This window comes from Vitis riparia, chromosome 18, assembly GCF_004353265.1.
Source record: "Vitis riparia cultivar Riparia Gloire de Montpellier isolate 1030 chromosome 18, EGFV_Vit.rip_1.0, whole genome shotgun sequence".
NCBI lineage: Eukaryota > Viridiplantae > Streptophyta > Magnoliopsida > Vitales > Vitaceae > Vitis > Vitis riparia.
Genome location: NC_048448.1, coordinates 12674470 through 12691704, shown reverse-complemented (window position 1 = coordinate 12691704; position 17235 = coordinate 12674470). Strand labels below are relative to the sequence as shown.

The following is a 17235-nucleotide window of genomic DNA, read 5'->3' as shown; positions in this document are numbered from 1 at the left end:
GAGAACACAATACTGAACATGGTGCAGTATAATGGTTCACCCTCGGATCCTTATACTAACTGTCCAATCATCCCATCTCTGGGCCACACCACCAGCTATTCCACTCTGATAGGTACGTAGGGCATGATTTCTATATAAATTATTATGTATATTTTATACAAAACACCAGTATGGTAAACGTCTATACAATAGAATGAGAGCTCAACCAAAAAAAAAAATTGGGAAGGGAGGGATACAGAGAACAATTAATTTTCAAAATGAACCTAACACCAAGGATGAAATGTGATTAAGGCCCAGACAATGTTGTGTCTAACCCATCCATTTCATCTAAAACATTAGTGTTCAGGCATTCCATATCTTGAGTTATATTCAACTCCCTATTTGGGGAGCTGCCAGCACTCCTGGTCATAACCAAAACTTCTGGCCGTTTCTTTGTCATGGCAAATTCCTGACTTTTGCTTTTTCCAGGAACCAACCTTCTCCAGCAAACTTCTCCCAACAAATTTCTATCCTCCTGAGAAAGTTGAACCCCATGGACTTTGGTAACATAATCAAGCGATGGGAGCCGCTCCATCTTGGAGTGGAAAACCAGCCCATTATGAGTGGGGGGGACCGAGTAGACAGAGGCTTGAAACCATGATCTCTATGTCTTACTAGGTTGATAAGACGATGAAGCCATATTACTAATTCAAGGATGTATTGGTCCATCTTCTGCTTATCTGCATGATATAACGTCTGGAGGCGGATCAGGTTATTTTGTGTAGTTGTCTTCTTGCCAAACTCATTCCTGTCAAGCAAGAACAGTATACACCTTTTGTAGTGACACATTCATCTTCATAGAAGATACTTGATAGAAAATACAGAACATGAGAAGAGAGGGAAGTCTTCACTAACCCAGTATTTGCCCACTCTCCAACCCACCCAAAACCTTGGTGTGCTCTGTTTCCAATTGCCATAGAAAAATAAGGAAATGTAAATGCAGAGCAGGAAAATATTTTTTTGTGTAAAAAAATACAGATGAAAAGCTTCTGTTGTCTTCACAACAGAAATCTACTGCAGTAGGGTAAAGCATTACACATGTCAACCTACTTGGTTGTATTTGTTACTACTGGAACAAGCCATTGGAGAGTTTTTTCCATTTCAGCTTTGATTTGAGGAATTGTAAGCTGCATAAAAGGACAATATGAAGTGATTTAGAAGTTAAAACAACAAACAGCACAGTGCACATATGAGGGTGGCAACTAGGGCTTAGGTTGAGTAATTTATGGTCAATATTCCAACCCTGAAACTGAATTGAAATAGGTCAGTTTCCAAAAAAGCAATCTAAGAGCAAGCCTAGGAACCAAACCAACAAAGATCAGCCTGGTTAGGTGGTTATGGCTTCCGTATGCCCATGAGCATATCAAATTAGATTAAATTATTTTAACGTTCAAAAGATATAGGAAAAATGGAAGTTCCACAATTAGAGGCAGCCCAATCACTTTCACAAGCTGTTCTCGTTTGATCGATGAATGGGAGAAGGGAAGAGGCTTCCCTAATTATGTAGACAAGAAGAAAAGTGAATTTAGTCACAAGCAACCAACAGGGAAAGCCTCCGACTTTTCCATAGAAGCTAAAGTTCTCCCGTCTACACAAGCTTGCCTGCTAAAAAAACAGATTTTCCATCCTCTCTTCTATACAAGTAACTCCTCCCCACCCTTCTATTACAATGCACAAGTCATTGCTCGTGATCAGGTGACCATATTTAGGTCCAAAGTTTCAATGGATACAAAGAGTTATCTCATGATCATGCCCTTGTAAGAGAACACTATGATCAGTTCTAGGGTTAGGTTATTTTTGCCTACAAGATCAACAGAACCAAACCAAACAACAGTCAAGCTATATTTGTTGCAACCCAGGATAGGATCAAGTTTGTTCTAGAACATAATCGGATGAACCCAAGGTAGTCAGGTTGGCTTATTGTTGGGCTACACCAGGATTAAGTTGCATCCTACTGCATACGCATTACCCCAAGGATAACAAAAAGAAAGTTCAAGTTCCATGATTTTGAAAAATAAATAAATAAATAATGTCAGCAGAAAGTACTTTTAAGTGGTAATTGAAAATGTCTATGCAAGTATGCATGAAGAGAAAATCAACTACTTTAGATAATATACCTCTTCCTTGGCATCAACTGCTTGCAACTGGGAGCGCAGTGCTGTCTTAACACTGGCTGGCAACCCATGATATAATGTGTCCCTCATATTGGGAGGAAGGGAGGTAGGCCGAGATGCCTAACAACACATGAATTTCCATTCAAAAATCAACATCCATTTTTTCATAAAACCATCACCCAAAAAATGAAATAAATACTGAAGCAAAGACTGATTTAAACTTACTATGTTATCCATCTGATTGATAATGTTGGCATAGTGTAATGAAAGACCAGCTGCACCCAGTCTTTGAGGGCAATTGCTAGGTTCCTTGATAGTCAATGTCAAACCTACCATAAATGAACAACAAAGTAAGACAATAATCATCTAATCATGCTTTTCAAAACCAAAAACCAGAAAAAGTCATCAAAACTTGAAATACCCATGTTCTTGTGTCCTCTAAACAATGAAGTTTGAAACAGAAGAGCATATTCACATTTAAATACCAAGGTTGTTGCATTAGCATGACCAAAGCACTACTAGAAAAGATTGTTTAGGACCAAGTGCATTCATTTACCAAGGTAATATTCACATAATTAAAACAGATCCATATTTCCTCTGACACCTGTATTTAGTTGGTAAATGGTACAATAAACCAGTCACATGGCCAGTTTTGAAGAAAACTTCTCAACTGTACTGAGTACAATATTGTGAGCCTCCCAAAGCAACTCTCCTTACAGAAATCTTCAAAATTCAGTATTAAAGGAGGCTCCACATTATGCAACAGAAAGTAATAGCAAGTTTTGTTTAGAGCCCCAATTCTGCAAAATATTATAATTCTTGGGAGATTCATGGATAACTAGTGAAACTTGTAAATATTCACTAATACTTCTGAAATAATAAAAAAAGGAATACCGTGCCTTAGAAATCATCACTTCTGTAAATAATCATGCATGATTGGAACAAGTTTTGTGTAGCAAAACTAGGTAAGGATAACATGTGGTGGAGTACTCCTGTTTAAATTAGGTTTGTCATGCCACATTGTCAGGATTTGGGAACATAACATGTATCAAGTTAACAGCTTCCTTCACATGCCCCATAGCCACAAGTGGAGAGGATAACATGTGGTTGAGTACCTCCTATTTAAGGAACCATAATGTGTGTTGGGTTAACATCCTCCTTCACAAAACCAACACCTAGGTTTGATGTGCCCCATACCCAGGTTTTGGGCCCATCAAATGGTAGATAAATAGATACAACAGTAGTAGCAGTCGATAAATAGATGGGAGCAGTAGCAGAGAGACAATAGCAGTAGGAGAGTGGAGACTCAAACTCAAGCCCTCTAGCTCTAGTACCATGTTAAGCTACCAACTTTCCTAAAAGTTTAAACTGCTAGAATTTGGGCCCAGAACACATAAACAATGATTGTGATTAAGCATATGTAACCATGCCCTTTTCATGGTACTTTCATTAAGACATAGACGAGAAACCCTGTAATTGACCGAGTGATAAATTAAGTTATAATCATACTTTACTAACTCTTTTAGAGCAGAGAAAAGTAAAAAATGAATAATAAATTGATACAAGACACACACACATGTACTAAACTTAGTATCCATATCATTCATGTAATGAATCATTAATTTCTTTAAGATGCTGATGTCATACCATTACTTCTAAATGCCTCCAAGATCTCTTGATGTATGAATGTAGCAACATCAACAAGCTTCTCCACAATCTACAATGAGCAAAACGTTGTTGAAAAAAGTGATGTTAATTGTTGACCAACAAAAACATTCTAATCTGTCCTGAAGAAGGTAATAACAATTATAGTCAATGAGGTCCTTTATGACCTAGATCTTATAAGTAATATCTGAGATTGAATGCCCTATACATTCATAGAATTGCTATTCATATCAGCAAAGGCAGTATAGTATCCACTTCACAGACACAATGAAATTTTAACCAAGTATTACAAGTAAGGTTCATAAATTGAAACAAATCTTTAAGAAAATGAGATAGAAGCAACTTGAGAATGAATTCCTTATAAAAGACTTCAGAATCATGATTTATCTTTTCCGAAATTGTAAAAAATGATTCATAATCACATACCTCCTCCAAGTTTCTAGACCAAAGCGATTTCTTTTTCAAGCTCCTTACAAGCTTTCTTTGATGTTTTAGCTCACTGTGTAACATTGTGAGGCTCTCTCCTACAATTACAAAAAAAAAATGACCTGTTAATTTGAATACTCCACCCTTCTGGCTAAGCAAAAAGCAGACAAGTAGTGTTAACAATCAGAAGTGAACATCACCAAACCATTGATAAAAGTTTAAAATAAACAGTACTAGAATAACAGCGTGATTGTAAAGGGAAAATAAGGTCTCTTCAAAGCTTACAATAAACAGGAGGTGCAGAATAATAAAAATTCTTTTCCTTGAAATGAAAACATCACAATTTTCTTTTCCTTTTTTTTTTCAGTGAGGACTCAATCAATTAAGTACAACCTTCATTTCTATCAAAAAATGGCATAACATTCCCATTATAGAAATTACAACCACTCTCCATAAAAGTTAGGTAAGTATCAACTCCAGCCGTTATGGTACCCTGCAGGAGGAAAGAGACATGGTGGTGCAATAGCAAATAACCTGTACTAGAACTTACAAGTTACAACAGTGGAGAGTATTAAAGATTAATTAACATTCTACTGGTTAATCAAATAGTTATAAACATGAGCTATAACTACCAAAACTCAACCAGAAATCTAACATGAAAACCCAGATTACATGAAAGCATTTGCACTTCAAACTCTTCTATGAACTTCTGATAACTTAAGTTTAACATGAACCAATAGATTCATCTCAATGTTCCAATAAACGGCATTGAATGTGCTTATTCTTGATTTCCAATTGTTTGTTTCAACAGGCAAAGTCCTTGATTTCCAATTGTTTAATCTAAGATACATTATCATGACATGAAAATAAGTTTGAATTAGTTGAACTGCAATTGTCGTAAATACCCTCATTAATCCACATTGAGGACCAAAACATTGACTCTTCAATATACATCTAAAAGTTTGCATATGAGAGAAGAATACTCAAAAGAGAAAGAAGGAAGCATGTGTTTGCATAGAGAGCAAGGGAGAATACAAGTGCACCCATTAACCAGAATGTGATGTTCCAGTAATCTTGCACCTCTGATTTTTTTTTATTTTACCTTTGAAGCAATGGACAATGATCAGAAGCAACTATTCAGGAATGCAGGAAAATCAAATACACATCATTTGAATTTGGTCAACATGCAAAAAACAGGGGAGGTTAATTCAGAAAGACAGCAAGGTCCACAATGGATCAAATGGAATATACATGGAGGACTAAACCTCAGTTTATATTTGAAATCCCAACCTAAATATGTTCCAAAATGAATTGTAGCAATCCCAAATCTGAACCAATTGTGGTACAGAAAATGCCACATTAAACTACCCCATTGCCATCCCAAAAATAGAACTTTAGAAAGAACTCAAGGAATGGTCAGTTTTATATTGATAAATAGTTCGTAGTAGAATATTATATAATCATTACTGAGGATTTTCTTTCAAACTTTCTATGTGGCAACTAGCAATGAAATATCAAGCTTCTCAATATAAAGGCATCTCAATTTACAGGCAAGACAAATACACACCTCCAAAATTAGAAGCTATAGTACAAAGTTGCATTTCACATGGCACCCAACATTCCCATTATGCCATCTTAAAACTTCAAACATGAAAAGTGCAGTTGCTCTGACAATTATCCTTCTGTGAATCCCCTACAATAATATTTCTCTTCAAATGAAATTCAGCAATATTGTCTATTATAACCTCCAAACTATTGAATGGATTATGTTTCATTTAATCATCTAATGCAACGCACACCAACAACAGTCCAACTTATGGCAAAGAAAGCATTCCTGGGCTAGTTTCCTTGCCAAGCAATCTCACCAAGTAATAGCTATTTCAACACAAATTCCCCCTTAAAAGAAAAACTCCAATTTAAGAATGAATATACCAAGATACTCATCTAACAAGGGGTATTGTGTTAAAGAACCAATTTTCCTAAAAGCTTAAAGTTATTAAGATTTGGACCCACAATGTATACCATGTTCTCCAACACCCTCCCCAGCCTCATACCCACATGTAGAGAGACAATCAAACCCCTAGGCAAAACAAATCAAGGACAGCCTCCTTTGGGCCTGTATGTGGCTCAATAAATTGGGGAAATAAACATGTGAAGTTCAAACTCATGACCTCCTGGTAAATAAGGTTGTGACACCATGTTGAAATGTATCTAAGCAATAGCATCCCATATCTTTATTGTTGGTGAGAAAAAATGATGAGTTTTACCACTCCATGGCTACATAGAATTCTGCAACCACGACATTGTAATCGAATTTTCAGCACTATTCACTGATATGGGTCTTTTTTCTGAGGGATCAGTTTGAGAGACTTCAAACATTTTTCAAACGATGCCTCAAACAAGGTTGGGGAGAGAAAAAAAAAAAGGTTGAAGGCTAAATAAGGGAAAAAAATTAAAGAATGAAAAAACTGGATTTTCAAGATGAAAAATAAAGGAAGGGAAAAACTAGATTTTCAAGGGCTTCAACAGTGAAGGCCAACCAAAGAATAAGCAAGATTTTGGCAACTAAGGTCAAAAAGACTAAGGTGGTATTTGTTTTTTTTACTTAATTCTAAATAGAACTTTAATATTTAATAGTGTTAAGTATTAGGTTGTTTTTTTTTAAAATATTTTATTTCTATTAAACATTAAAAAGTAAAGAAAAACCAATATGTTACTTTTTCCATTTAAAAAAAACCAAATGTTTTGGCTTTTTCTATTCAGCAAAAAGTTTATAATAAGTCATGAAAAAAGTAAAAAAAACAAACGACTTAAAGTCTAAAAGCAAATTGCTTTCAACAAAAAGCAAAAAAAAAACAAACGCCCTCTAAACCTGAAAAAATAAAAAAAGAAAGAAAGAAGAAGCAAACATGGCTTTGATACCAATGTTGGACAACCAATTTTCCTAAAAACTTAAGTTGTTAGAATTTGGGCCCACAATGTATATCATTATTCCAACATATTCATATTATCTTAATTTTCTCTAGCAATTGTTATGCTTGACCAGGTATCCTTTTTGCAATCTAAAACTAAATCTATCAGTCCTAACCCTCTATTCATAAATCAGATTGCACGCCATAACAACTTCTACAAATAATTAGCCAACCTTTAAATCAACAAGCAATAATAAATTATATAGCAATTATTTTTCTTTCCTTCTTATTTTCAGGGGATACGTAAACCTAGTCCATATACAAGATCCCCTTTAAATAGCTAAGAAAAGAGACTCAATATCTAGATAACATACTAAACAGCATATGCATTTAGAGGTGAAAAGTTAAGAAGTAAAAATAAAAGTTGAGACAAACTTAACCCAATACCCTTCCCAAAAGGAACAAAGAAAAGGAAATAAAGAAAATCCTACTTACACATCTAATAAAACTAAAATAGGAGAAAAAGATCATCCATGTCTAACCTCTACGAGGAAGATGCAAGGACTCCACTTCCTCAAGCTTCCGTCGATAATCTTGTTCAAATCGGTCTACAGCATTCAGCTCATGATATAATTCCTATAAATGCAGAAGGAATTAGCATCTCAAAGTAGAACATAACTAACCCTTACTAAGGCATAAGAGATGAAGGCAAAATGAACCTTGCAGCATTAGTCAAGTATACTTATAAAAAAACAGAATAACAGGTTCTCTGCAGAAGAGCAAAAATTTTGGGAATGCATCTAATTCAAATCATCGTTCCATGATTCTATTAAATCAAGAAACCCAAAAATAAAAAATAAAAAATCATCCAGGGAAGCAAAAAACTAAAAGATTATCCCACCAAATTACACTTTTATATACATTTGGTTAGCACATGTGGAATTAAAGTCATTTCAAAATCAAAATAAACATGGGTCAGCTTTCCCCTATGGAAGAAAGAAGGTGAATACACAATCAAATAAAGCCTTAGAGACATGCACACACAGTGATGGAGTGCAGGACAAATCAATTGCCTAAAACAAAGACCGATATGAAACAGTGCTATGTTTGCTTGAGTTTGTGAATGTGTCTACAAAATCCATTCATGTACCTGCATGTTCGATACCATAAACATATTAACAGGGAAGACTTACATTAAATAACCATAACAACTGTATTTACATGGAAAAGACTATGCAACAGAAGCATAGCAAGGCCTCTATTATTCAACTCAAAACACATTGCCATAATGTAAAAAATATTTATTGACCATTATTTATAAATCTAGAAAGATAATAATAACCTTATTTTTTATTCTCATATCACACAGATAAGATTCACAAAATCTGAGTCAGATTGTCAGGAGATATAGAGGCTTATAAGTGTTGAAACCAGTGCTAGACATATGGTGGATATGCCTTTCATGTCAACAATAGCCTAATAACCCAAACTAAAGAGGCAGAAGTGATATAGCAAAAAGTGAAAGAAAGCATCTGGACCTGAGATCAATATCCAGCCAGGCTCAGAAATGCCCATATCTTATCTACAAGAAGGGTAAGATGGTAAAACCAAATGAAGGCAAAGAGGGACAAAGAATTTTACAAAGAAAAAAAGGGATCAAAATTTAGGATATAGTCAAGTGCTCAAAATTAGAGGTGGAGATAACTAAATACCACATGGGCTTGGAATAATCCCATAAGTTGATCGATGATCATAGAATCTAAATCTTTAAACTATTCAGTGACCACAATAACATAATCAAACTTTGAATCTAATGATCAAAGTATTTTTTCAATCACACAAGTTCATTCAAATGAATCAGGCACATAAAATAGACATGATATAGAACGAATATCATTTCAGAAAGAAATCAACTGTGCTTTTTTAAACCAAAATTTAATATGATTTCCTTCCAAACAAATGAAGTATCATTTCCCAAAATATTAATAATATCATATGTAGCACACATAACAAGAAATGCAAAAAAATATTACCAATACAAAACTAAACTTACAGAAGTATGCTGAGCCAAAGTAGTTAACTCTTGAACTGTCACTTCTATCTCTTCTCTAAGTTGTTTATGGCTGGGATCATCTGTATCTAACCTGAAATTTTATAATCATTCAATAAATCTGTTTGCATTGTCAGCACATCAGTAACTTAACTTGAATGCACTATAAGTATCTACTCACTTTGAAAAATATCGATCCAGGTTGTGCCATTGTGGATCCTTACATAAATCTCCAAATCTAATTACTTCCCGTGAGAAAACATCAAATTCCTCTCTACAAATAAACCAAATAATAATAAAAGAAACAAGTGAGATATTAAAAGATGAAAAATGCTACAATTAATTCATATTGCACTAGGCACAAAAGACAAAGCAAAGCAAACTATTCTCTCTAACAAGCAACAACCTTTTGTCAGCAGCAGCAATACTTAGCAACTCTGTCATATCCGTGGAAACTAATTGTTGCACTCCTTCTGAATGTAAAATCTCCTTTTTCAGAAACTGGATATTCTCTTCAGAAAGAGAATGCTGTAGGTTTGCACCTTTGGCTATTGTATTAGCTACTTCAAATGCCAATATAGATATTTTATTTCCTCTGGAAGCAATGCCAGATACAAACCCACTGTGGGGATTCAAACTTGACATGCTACTTCCCAGTGTATCCAAGACTTCCACTGCCTTCTCTAGGCCCACAACACCAGCCCTTCCCAGAAATGAGGTCTTCTGGGGCACCTAAAAAACAAAGAAACAAATGATATAATTGAATTCATAGGAAAAGAGGAAAGTGGTTAAGCCAAAATATCATAGCCTACGAAGGGTTGTATATATATATATAAACTTCACTTATTCAACTACTTATTTACCTCCTAGACAAATAGATAGTCTCAATGGATAGCCAAAAGAACTGAATCCCCACACTAAGCTAAGGAACATGATAGCATTTAACCTGGATATATATTTATAGGTATAAACATTTTATTAAATCTTGAGCTGCCCACAACAAAACACATTTTTCTGTGAAGAAAGATTCACAACTGAATTTTGTCATAGTTTCTCCTTAATGAATGATATGCAGTTCATGCTGCTTAACAATGGGTTTACTATTGCATGGTTGTCTCAGATTACTGAGTCTATAGATACATCTCACAATATGCATGTGCAAGCTTTAGATGAATTTGAATTCAGTAATAGTGATCCAGTGTCCCTAATAATGTAAGCTCATCCATCGCAAATCATGTGAGATAAATAGATCATGATTTTTGCCCCCTGTCTGAATAGAATTCTTCTCTCTTGTATGTGCAGGAAAAGCCACCTCTCCTTTCAAATTCTAGGAAAGAGAATCAGCAATACACACCAGCTTATGGTCCAATGTTTCAACCACCAAAGGAATCATTGTCAGCCCTGATTTTTTTACTTCGTTCTGATTGATATATCTATATTTGCCTATCTAAAAATAAATAATAAATAAATAAAAGAAAGAAAGAAAGAAAGTAATGATCATCAGCCCTGCTATGTAGAATCCTCCACCGACTGACTCTGGCAAGATTTGGCGGGAAAGAGAGACATCACCATGGTTGTGGAGATAAAATGATGTCAATGAGAGGGGAAACTTGAATTATCATCAAAATGCATCATGCACTGATGCAACAAGCGTCGCTCAGAAAATTAATCCATTGATCAAATTATAATAGGGGGTACAGTATCACCCCTGATTTAAAAAGAACTGCTTGTATGCCATTTTGTCCATTCATTCCACTGTAATAAGTATCAGTTCTATCCATGCTATAAAACACAACGTACTACTTTGGGGTTCATCTACCAAGTTGCCAAATGCCCAAAAACTGTCTTCAGACATGTATTTGACTCTCCTAGCGTCTTTCTACCATTATCCATTGGGACATAAACCATGATTTTTTCCTTCTCTCCTTAACAGCAGGGTTCTTCATTTTATTCGTCGATTCATATGTTAGTCATGCACTGCTTACGAACATCAACACACACACGTGAACCCTGACCTTCTCTTCTCTTTCTTGTGTGCTAAAATTGCAAAAGGAAAATTAAACTAATAATTGTTACGACACAAACTTTATATGCAGTTTAATATTATGCGGATGGATTCGACTTCTATCCTATTTCCTTCGTTTCTGAAGATCAGTTGCGACAGTTAATTCTATTAATCACTAAGAATTACAACAAAAAACTAACACATGTTGAGTAGATCATACCCTGCTTGCCCCTGTTCTTGCAGGCGTTGAAGGTTTTAGTTCTCGTGAAATCAACGATAGCTCTCCAGGATCGTACATCTGTGGCGTCCTCTCAAAACCATCCACATTAGGATTAGAATATGAATAAGAATCCTCTTTTTGCTTACCCAAACTCTTCACTTTCTTCAGCTTCCCAGAAAACCCTAAATTTTTTCCCGAATTTCGCTTCATCATCCCGCCTGAGCATACCGCTCCCATTTTTCTTCCAATGATATTCCAAAAAATTGCCGAATTCGCACCTAACAGGAAAATCAAGAAAAACAGTGTCAACTTAGGATTCATTTGGTTACCAAGAAACTGTAGCACAAGAATTCAAGATTTATATATATATTCTTCATATTTTCGGTTCTATAAAACCAAAACAACAAGAAGACGATAAAAAAGTAACTCCACTCAACTCAGCACAATACAACTATTTGGCTTAGCCGAGTTCTCGGTTGGCAAACCATAAGAACAAGGACCATGAGACTGGAAGTTTCTTTTTGTTTTCCTCCATTTTCCCAGCATCCAAACCCTTAGATAATACAAACGATTTGTGATTAGATGATCCCCTAATTACGAAGACAGAGCTCAGAGCATACCAGACACCAAATCGAATTCAGATGAAACCCTAGAAAGAGGAAGAAAAGAATCGGATTAATTACAGTGAAATAGAATGTGAGAGACGACGAGAATGAGGATGAGTCAAGAATGAGATCGGTTGGAGAATGTGTTGATCCAAATAGAAAAATCTAGTCTAGAGAAGAAAAGCAGGGGGAAAAAACGCGTTATTTGAAAAACGAAAATCCCGTGTGCAAGCAGAAGGATTTGACTGAATTTAATGGAAGGAGCCAAACAGGGAGCAGAGATGATGACCGTTTTTGATGGATTCTGTCTCTTGTGTGTGAGTTTAGACTTTGTAAGAGAGAGAAAGAGAGCGGGTGTCCCGCCCGCCGTCTGAAGTTTGGTGTGTGACGTTAATTTGTCAGACTTAGAATGACCGTTTTACATTATTGCCCTTCTCCGATTTCCAGAAAAATCATTTTCAATTAGTAAAGATTTACATTATTTAATCCTTTAAGGCGGGCCTCTACTCCCCGAAAGTCAATTTTCTATATTACACTAATACGGAGTGCCCATCAGTTACATGCTTACATTTCTTTGCACATTCAGTCCAGGACGGAAGTTTCCACAATCCTCAATTGAAATTTCGGGCGTATTTCCAGATGTCGACGGAGGTGGAAACGAGACCCTGGGTGAGTCGATCTGCCCATTGTTGCGAAACTTAATGATTTTTGCTTATGTTTGTTTTTAATATAAATATAATTTACTTTTAAACTTTAAATGATTTACTTTTAAATTTTTATTATTTATTATTTATTGAAAAAAAAAATCATACTCATCAATTTTATTTTATTTTTAAATTTATAAAAAAAAATTCAATAATTCATTTTTACATTTTGTATCCTACTTATTAAATTATCTTTTTAATTGTTATTGATAAACAACTAAATATAAAATAATAATAATAATAAACTAACAACAAAACTATTAACAAAAACATTATCACTTTAAAACAAATTTTCAAATGAAATATTTTGTATAAAATATTATTTTTAATATTTAACCAATTTAATTTTCATTTAAATATAATAAAATATATTTCAATAAAATCAATAATTTAATCGAGAGGTTCTAATTTTTAAAATTTTTATATATTTTCTTAAAATTCTACTAACATATTTTATAAATTTTTTATGATTTCGTCCTTTATTTGAATCATCTATGATGCAACATCTAGAAAATCAATTTTTATCTTTATGGCCAAGTTGACTTAATTTTCAATTTTTAAGTGCTTAAATGTGTTTCTACTAATAGTTGATTTTATATTAAAAAGCTCTTTCCAATCATAGTTGATTTAAAAAATAAACCATATAAAAATAATTAAAAAAAAAGCTCTTATTACTTGACTTAAAGGTTGAATGGAACTTATTTATCAAATTAGGCGGCGGCAGCTTTTAAAATTCATTTTCTTGTTTAGGAAAATTGCCCAACTTTTGCTTAATCGAGTAGAATGTACAAAAAAAAAAAAATAAATAAAAAAAAAGCTCTTATTACTTGACTTAAAGGTTGAATGGAACTTATTTATCAAATTAGGTGACGGCAGCTTTTAAAATTCACGTTCTTGTTTAGGAAAATTGCCCAACTTTTGCTTAGTCGAATGTTCCCCGAGTAATACGTTTTGAATGGTCAACCGGTTTACTTTTCTTTAATGAGTCTTCATCCTCCACCGGTGAGCCACCTACAAAATAAATTAAGTCATCCTTAAATTTAGATCAAAGAATGGAATTGTTCAAAAGCTGAGGTGGGAAAGCAGGTAGGGTGCGAGGAAGGATAAGGGGCATTATAGTAATTTCTCGGAAGGAGCATTTAAGTAAGGTCAGACTGCAGACTTGTCAGGGCTCGTGTAGATGAGAACTGCTGTGTTACGTAATTTTGAATTGAAAAGGTCATAGGCAAAACCAAATAGAATTTATTTATTTATTTATTTAAAGAAAAAAAAAAAGTCTACGAGTCTATCAGAAAGTAGTTGCTACAGGACGTGAAGGTAGGAACGTGGAAGATGGGGATTGGGTGGAGGTGGTCGATACTTAAGATATTTCAACGTTCGACTACGAAATGGCGCCAATGAAGCCGGCCAAGCATGGAGCATCTATTGATCTTTGGGGGCATTCACACAGTCTTCAGTAGTACAGTGGCACCACATATTCGGTGCAGCTTAGCGGATGTGTTTCGTTGACTCCCGATGCGATGCCTGACTTCATCCTAGCCGCAATTCACGTTGCCCTCCCTTGATCTTACGGCCCTCATTTTGTCTTTTACTTCTATTTTTCCAGTTTGTGTTCCTTCGCGGAGGATATCCGGCTGCGTTTGGTTGTTAATTATTTTCATAATAAAAAAATAGGAATTTTTAAAATATATTTTAATTATTTCTAATGTTGTTTTAAATATTAATTTTACAATAATGATTAAAAATAAAACAATTAAACCTTATTTAGAAAATACTTTGAAAAATCGTTTTAAAAAAAATTGTATCATAATTTAAAATATTCTCCTTTTGCTTTTTATATTTTAAAATATGTTTTAAAACTAATTTTTTTTTTTTAATCATATTTGAATGATTAATTTTTAAAATAATTTTGATATCATCTAAAAATACCATATTTTCTATTTTAAATAATATAAAACTATTTTTTATTTTTTATTTTCAAACCTCTTTCATTTTTTTAATAATATAAAACCATTTTCTATTAAAAAAATGGGATTTATCGATAATATTTTTTAATTATTTTTATTTTTTAGAATGATTTTAATAAATAATTATATAAATATGGAAAATAATTAAATATAAAAAATTTATTTTCAAAATACATTTAAAAATATTTAAAAAAAATAGTTGTTTTCATGACAAGCAACATGCTATAAGGCATTCCATTTCCTGTAGGCCTTCCACGAGAAGAAAAATAATAGAAATAGCATAAAGCATATATTAATTAATAAAACATGTATTAAGAAAATAAGACAAATCTTGATTATTGTTTAAAAGATTACGTTGCTTTCAAATCTCCCGCTGTGATTATGCTAAAAAAGATGTTCTCTTTCACTCAACATCCCTTCCTATATAAAATATTTCATATAAAAATAAATAAACTATATAATTATTAAATATATCTATATATATATATATATATTCTTATAAGAAAATTTCACGATCTTATACTTGGGAAAATCACAAATCGGCTAAAAAAAGGAATTTGAGATAGTTTTGAACAATGGGTCGAAGCTGTCGAGGAAAATGAAAGGCACAAAAAAATAAAAACAAAAAGTGGTCGGCAAATTTAGATAACTTTGGACCGCCATTGTTTCTGTCAATTTTCAAGGGCGGTTTTGCATCCATCAACGTCCCCCTGGTTATTATTTGACGAGACAAAACTTTCCAAGATACTTTGGTTACCCCTAAACGAGGCAAAGAAAATTCCTTCTTATGATATGAATATATGATTTGATGGCCGAAAATTTTTTTAAATAAAAATTAATTGATTAAAAGGATGAAATAATTTTTAAATTTATAAATGTAATCTATTTCATTATTAACATAAATATTTTTTATTAAAATAAAATATTATTTTTATAAAAAAAATTATCTATTTTTAAATTTAGATTTTCAATAACTTTTTAATCAAATAATCTAAAAATAAAAGAATAAATTATAAAAATTATTTCTATACCTTTCACACTTCTCTTTATTTTATTTTATATCTTTTTAAAATAATGTCAACCTTAAATTATATTTAAAGACCAAATAAATTATTCAATTATCTTTATAGTTCTTTAAAATATGTGACAAATCCTAATAATAAAAAACTACTAGGAAATAAACTGAAGTCATAAATCTTCTATTTGATCTTTTTTACATTTTAAGTTATTTTTAAATTTTATAAATTCCTTAATAAACTCCAAACTTTAAGCATTAATTCTATATTAGTTTTGATTTTTGAATTTCAGAAGATAATTGACTTTATTTTTTAGTTTAAAATTGGCTTTTTAAATTAATAAACATTGACTATGGATATTATTTGGAAAAGTAAATTTTTATGTGGAAGAAAAAAATGGCCATGAAAAACAAAAATGAAAAGCCAAAGGGGCAACATGGTAAGTTTTAGTCCAATTCCTTGAAACGCGTATGGCTTTGACTATTCATGGAGCCCGTCGATTAGTTGATCATATAAATATTTTAGTTAATAGTGAATATAACAAGTTATCACTATAAACTCGAGATATTGATAGGGGATGAACAAAAATTTAAAGCTCTTATTCAAAACTTTCATCAAATCTTTTATTCAAATTTTTTTTAGGATGATTGTGTTTTGGATCTAGTTGGATCTAAAAATTAAATTTTGATCCATATTATAATTGATGAAGGGGATATAAAATATAAAGAGATCAATATACCCTTTAAAACTATTTTCTATCATAACGTTTTACAAACTATTTGATCTAAAATATTTTTTAATAATTATTCTAAAAATTTATTATTTTTTAAAAAATATATTCTAAAAATATATCATTTAAAAAAAATTGACATATTTTAAGTTATTTTTTATATACATAATTTTAAAAATATATACTTTCCAATATGTTTGATTTTTAAATAATAATAATAATAATAATAATAATTTACTTTTATTTTTTTTCGAAAATTACGTATTTTTTTCCAAATTATTAAATTTTATTGGGGTTTACAAAATAAATAAAATTAAAATTAATACTTTTTTACCTTTTTTTTCATTATCAACGAAGGTTATTTCCAAAAAAAAATAAAAAATTCATATATTTCTTCTCAATTTTTACACTTCATTTGAGTCTTAATCTTAAATGATGAACTTATATAAACCAAAACTTAAATTTTGGGCCCGATCCAAAACACAATTGTCCCAATTTTTTTTTTTATTCATCCTCCCATGAGAATTGCCAAAAAACATTTGATTCTTCACCCATTCCAATTTATGATATTAATAATAGTTCATATTTCTAAAGAAATTAAGAAAATTCAAGTAAACACATACATATCTGAAAATTTTAGGTATTAGATGATAAATAGGATAAAGAAAATGATTTTTTTCGACTTTATAGGCTGATTATTTAAATATTTTATTTTTTGAAAAATAGATGAAAAAAACGCCTTATTATCGATTTTTTTTAAACAACGTAAGACACCAATTTAT

The 17235-nt window shown here is 32.3% G+C and overlaps 1 protein-coding gene across 1 annotated transcript; it reads right to left on the bottom strand.

The window, feature by feature from the left end:
• Nucleotides 1–127: 127 nt before the first annotated feature.
• Nucleotides 128–12328, bottom strand: LOC117906481 (protein PSK SIMULATOR 2). The gene is given in 15 exon segments (XM_034819502.1): nucleotides 128–525; nucleotides 528–787; nucleotides 895–939; nucleotides 1090–1166; nucleotides 2157–2273; nucleotides 2379–2482; nucleotides 3801–3870; nucleotides 4245–4342; nucleotides 7699–7792; nucleotides 9210–9300; nucleotides 9388–9480; nucleotides 9613–9938; nucleotides 11432–11709; nucleotides 11869–11984; nucleotides 12115–12328. Coding segments are annotated over 14 exon segments (2001 nt in total). The 5' UTR covers nucleotides 11978–11984; nucleotides 12115–12328; the 3' UTR covers nucleotides 128–286.
• Between the last annotated feature and the right edge of the window lie 4907 nt (nucleotides 12329–17235).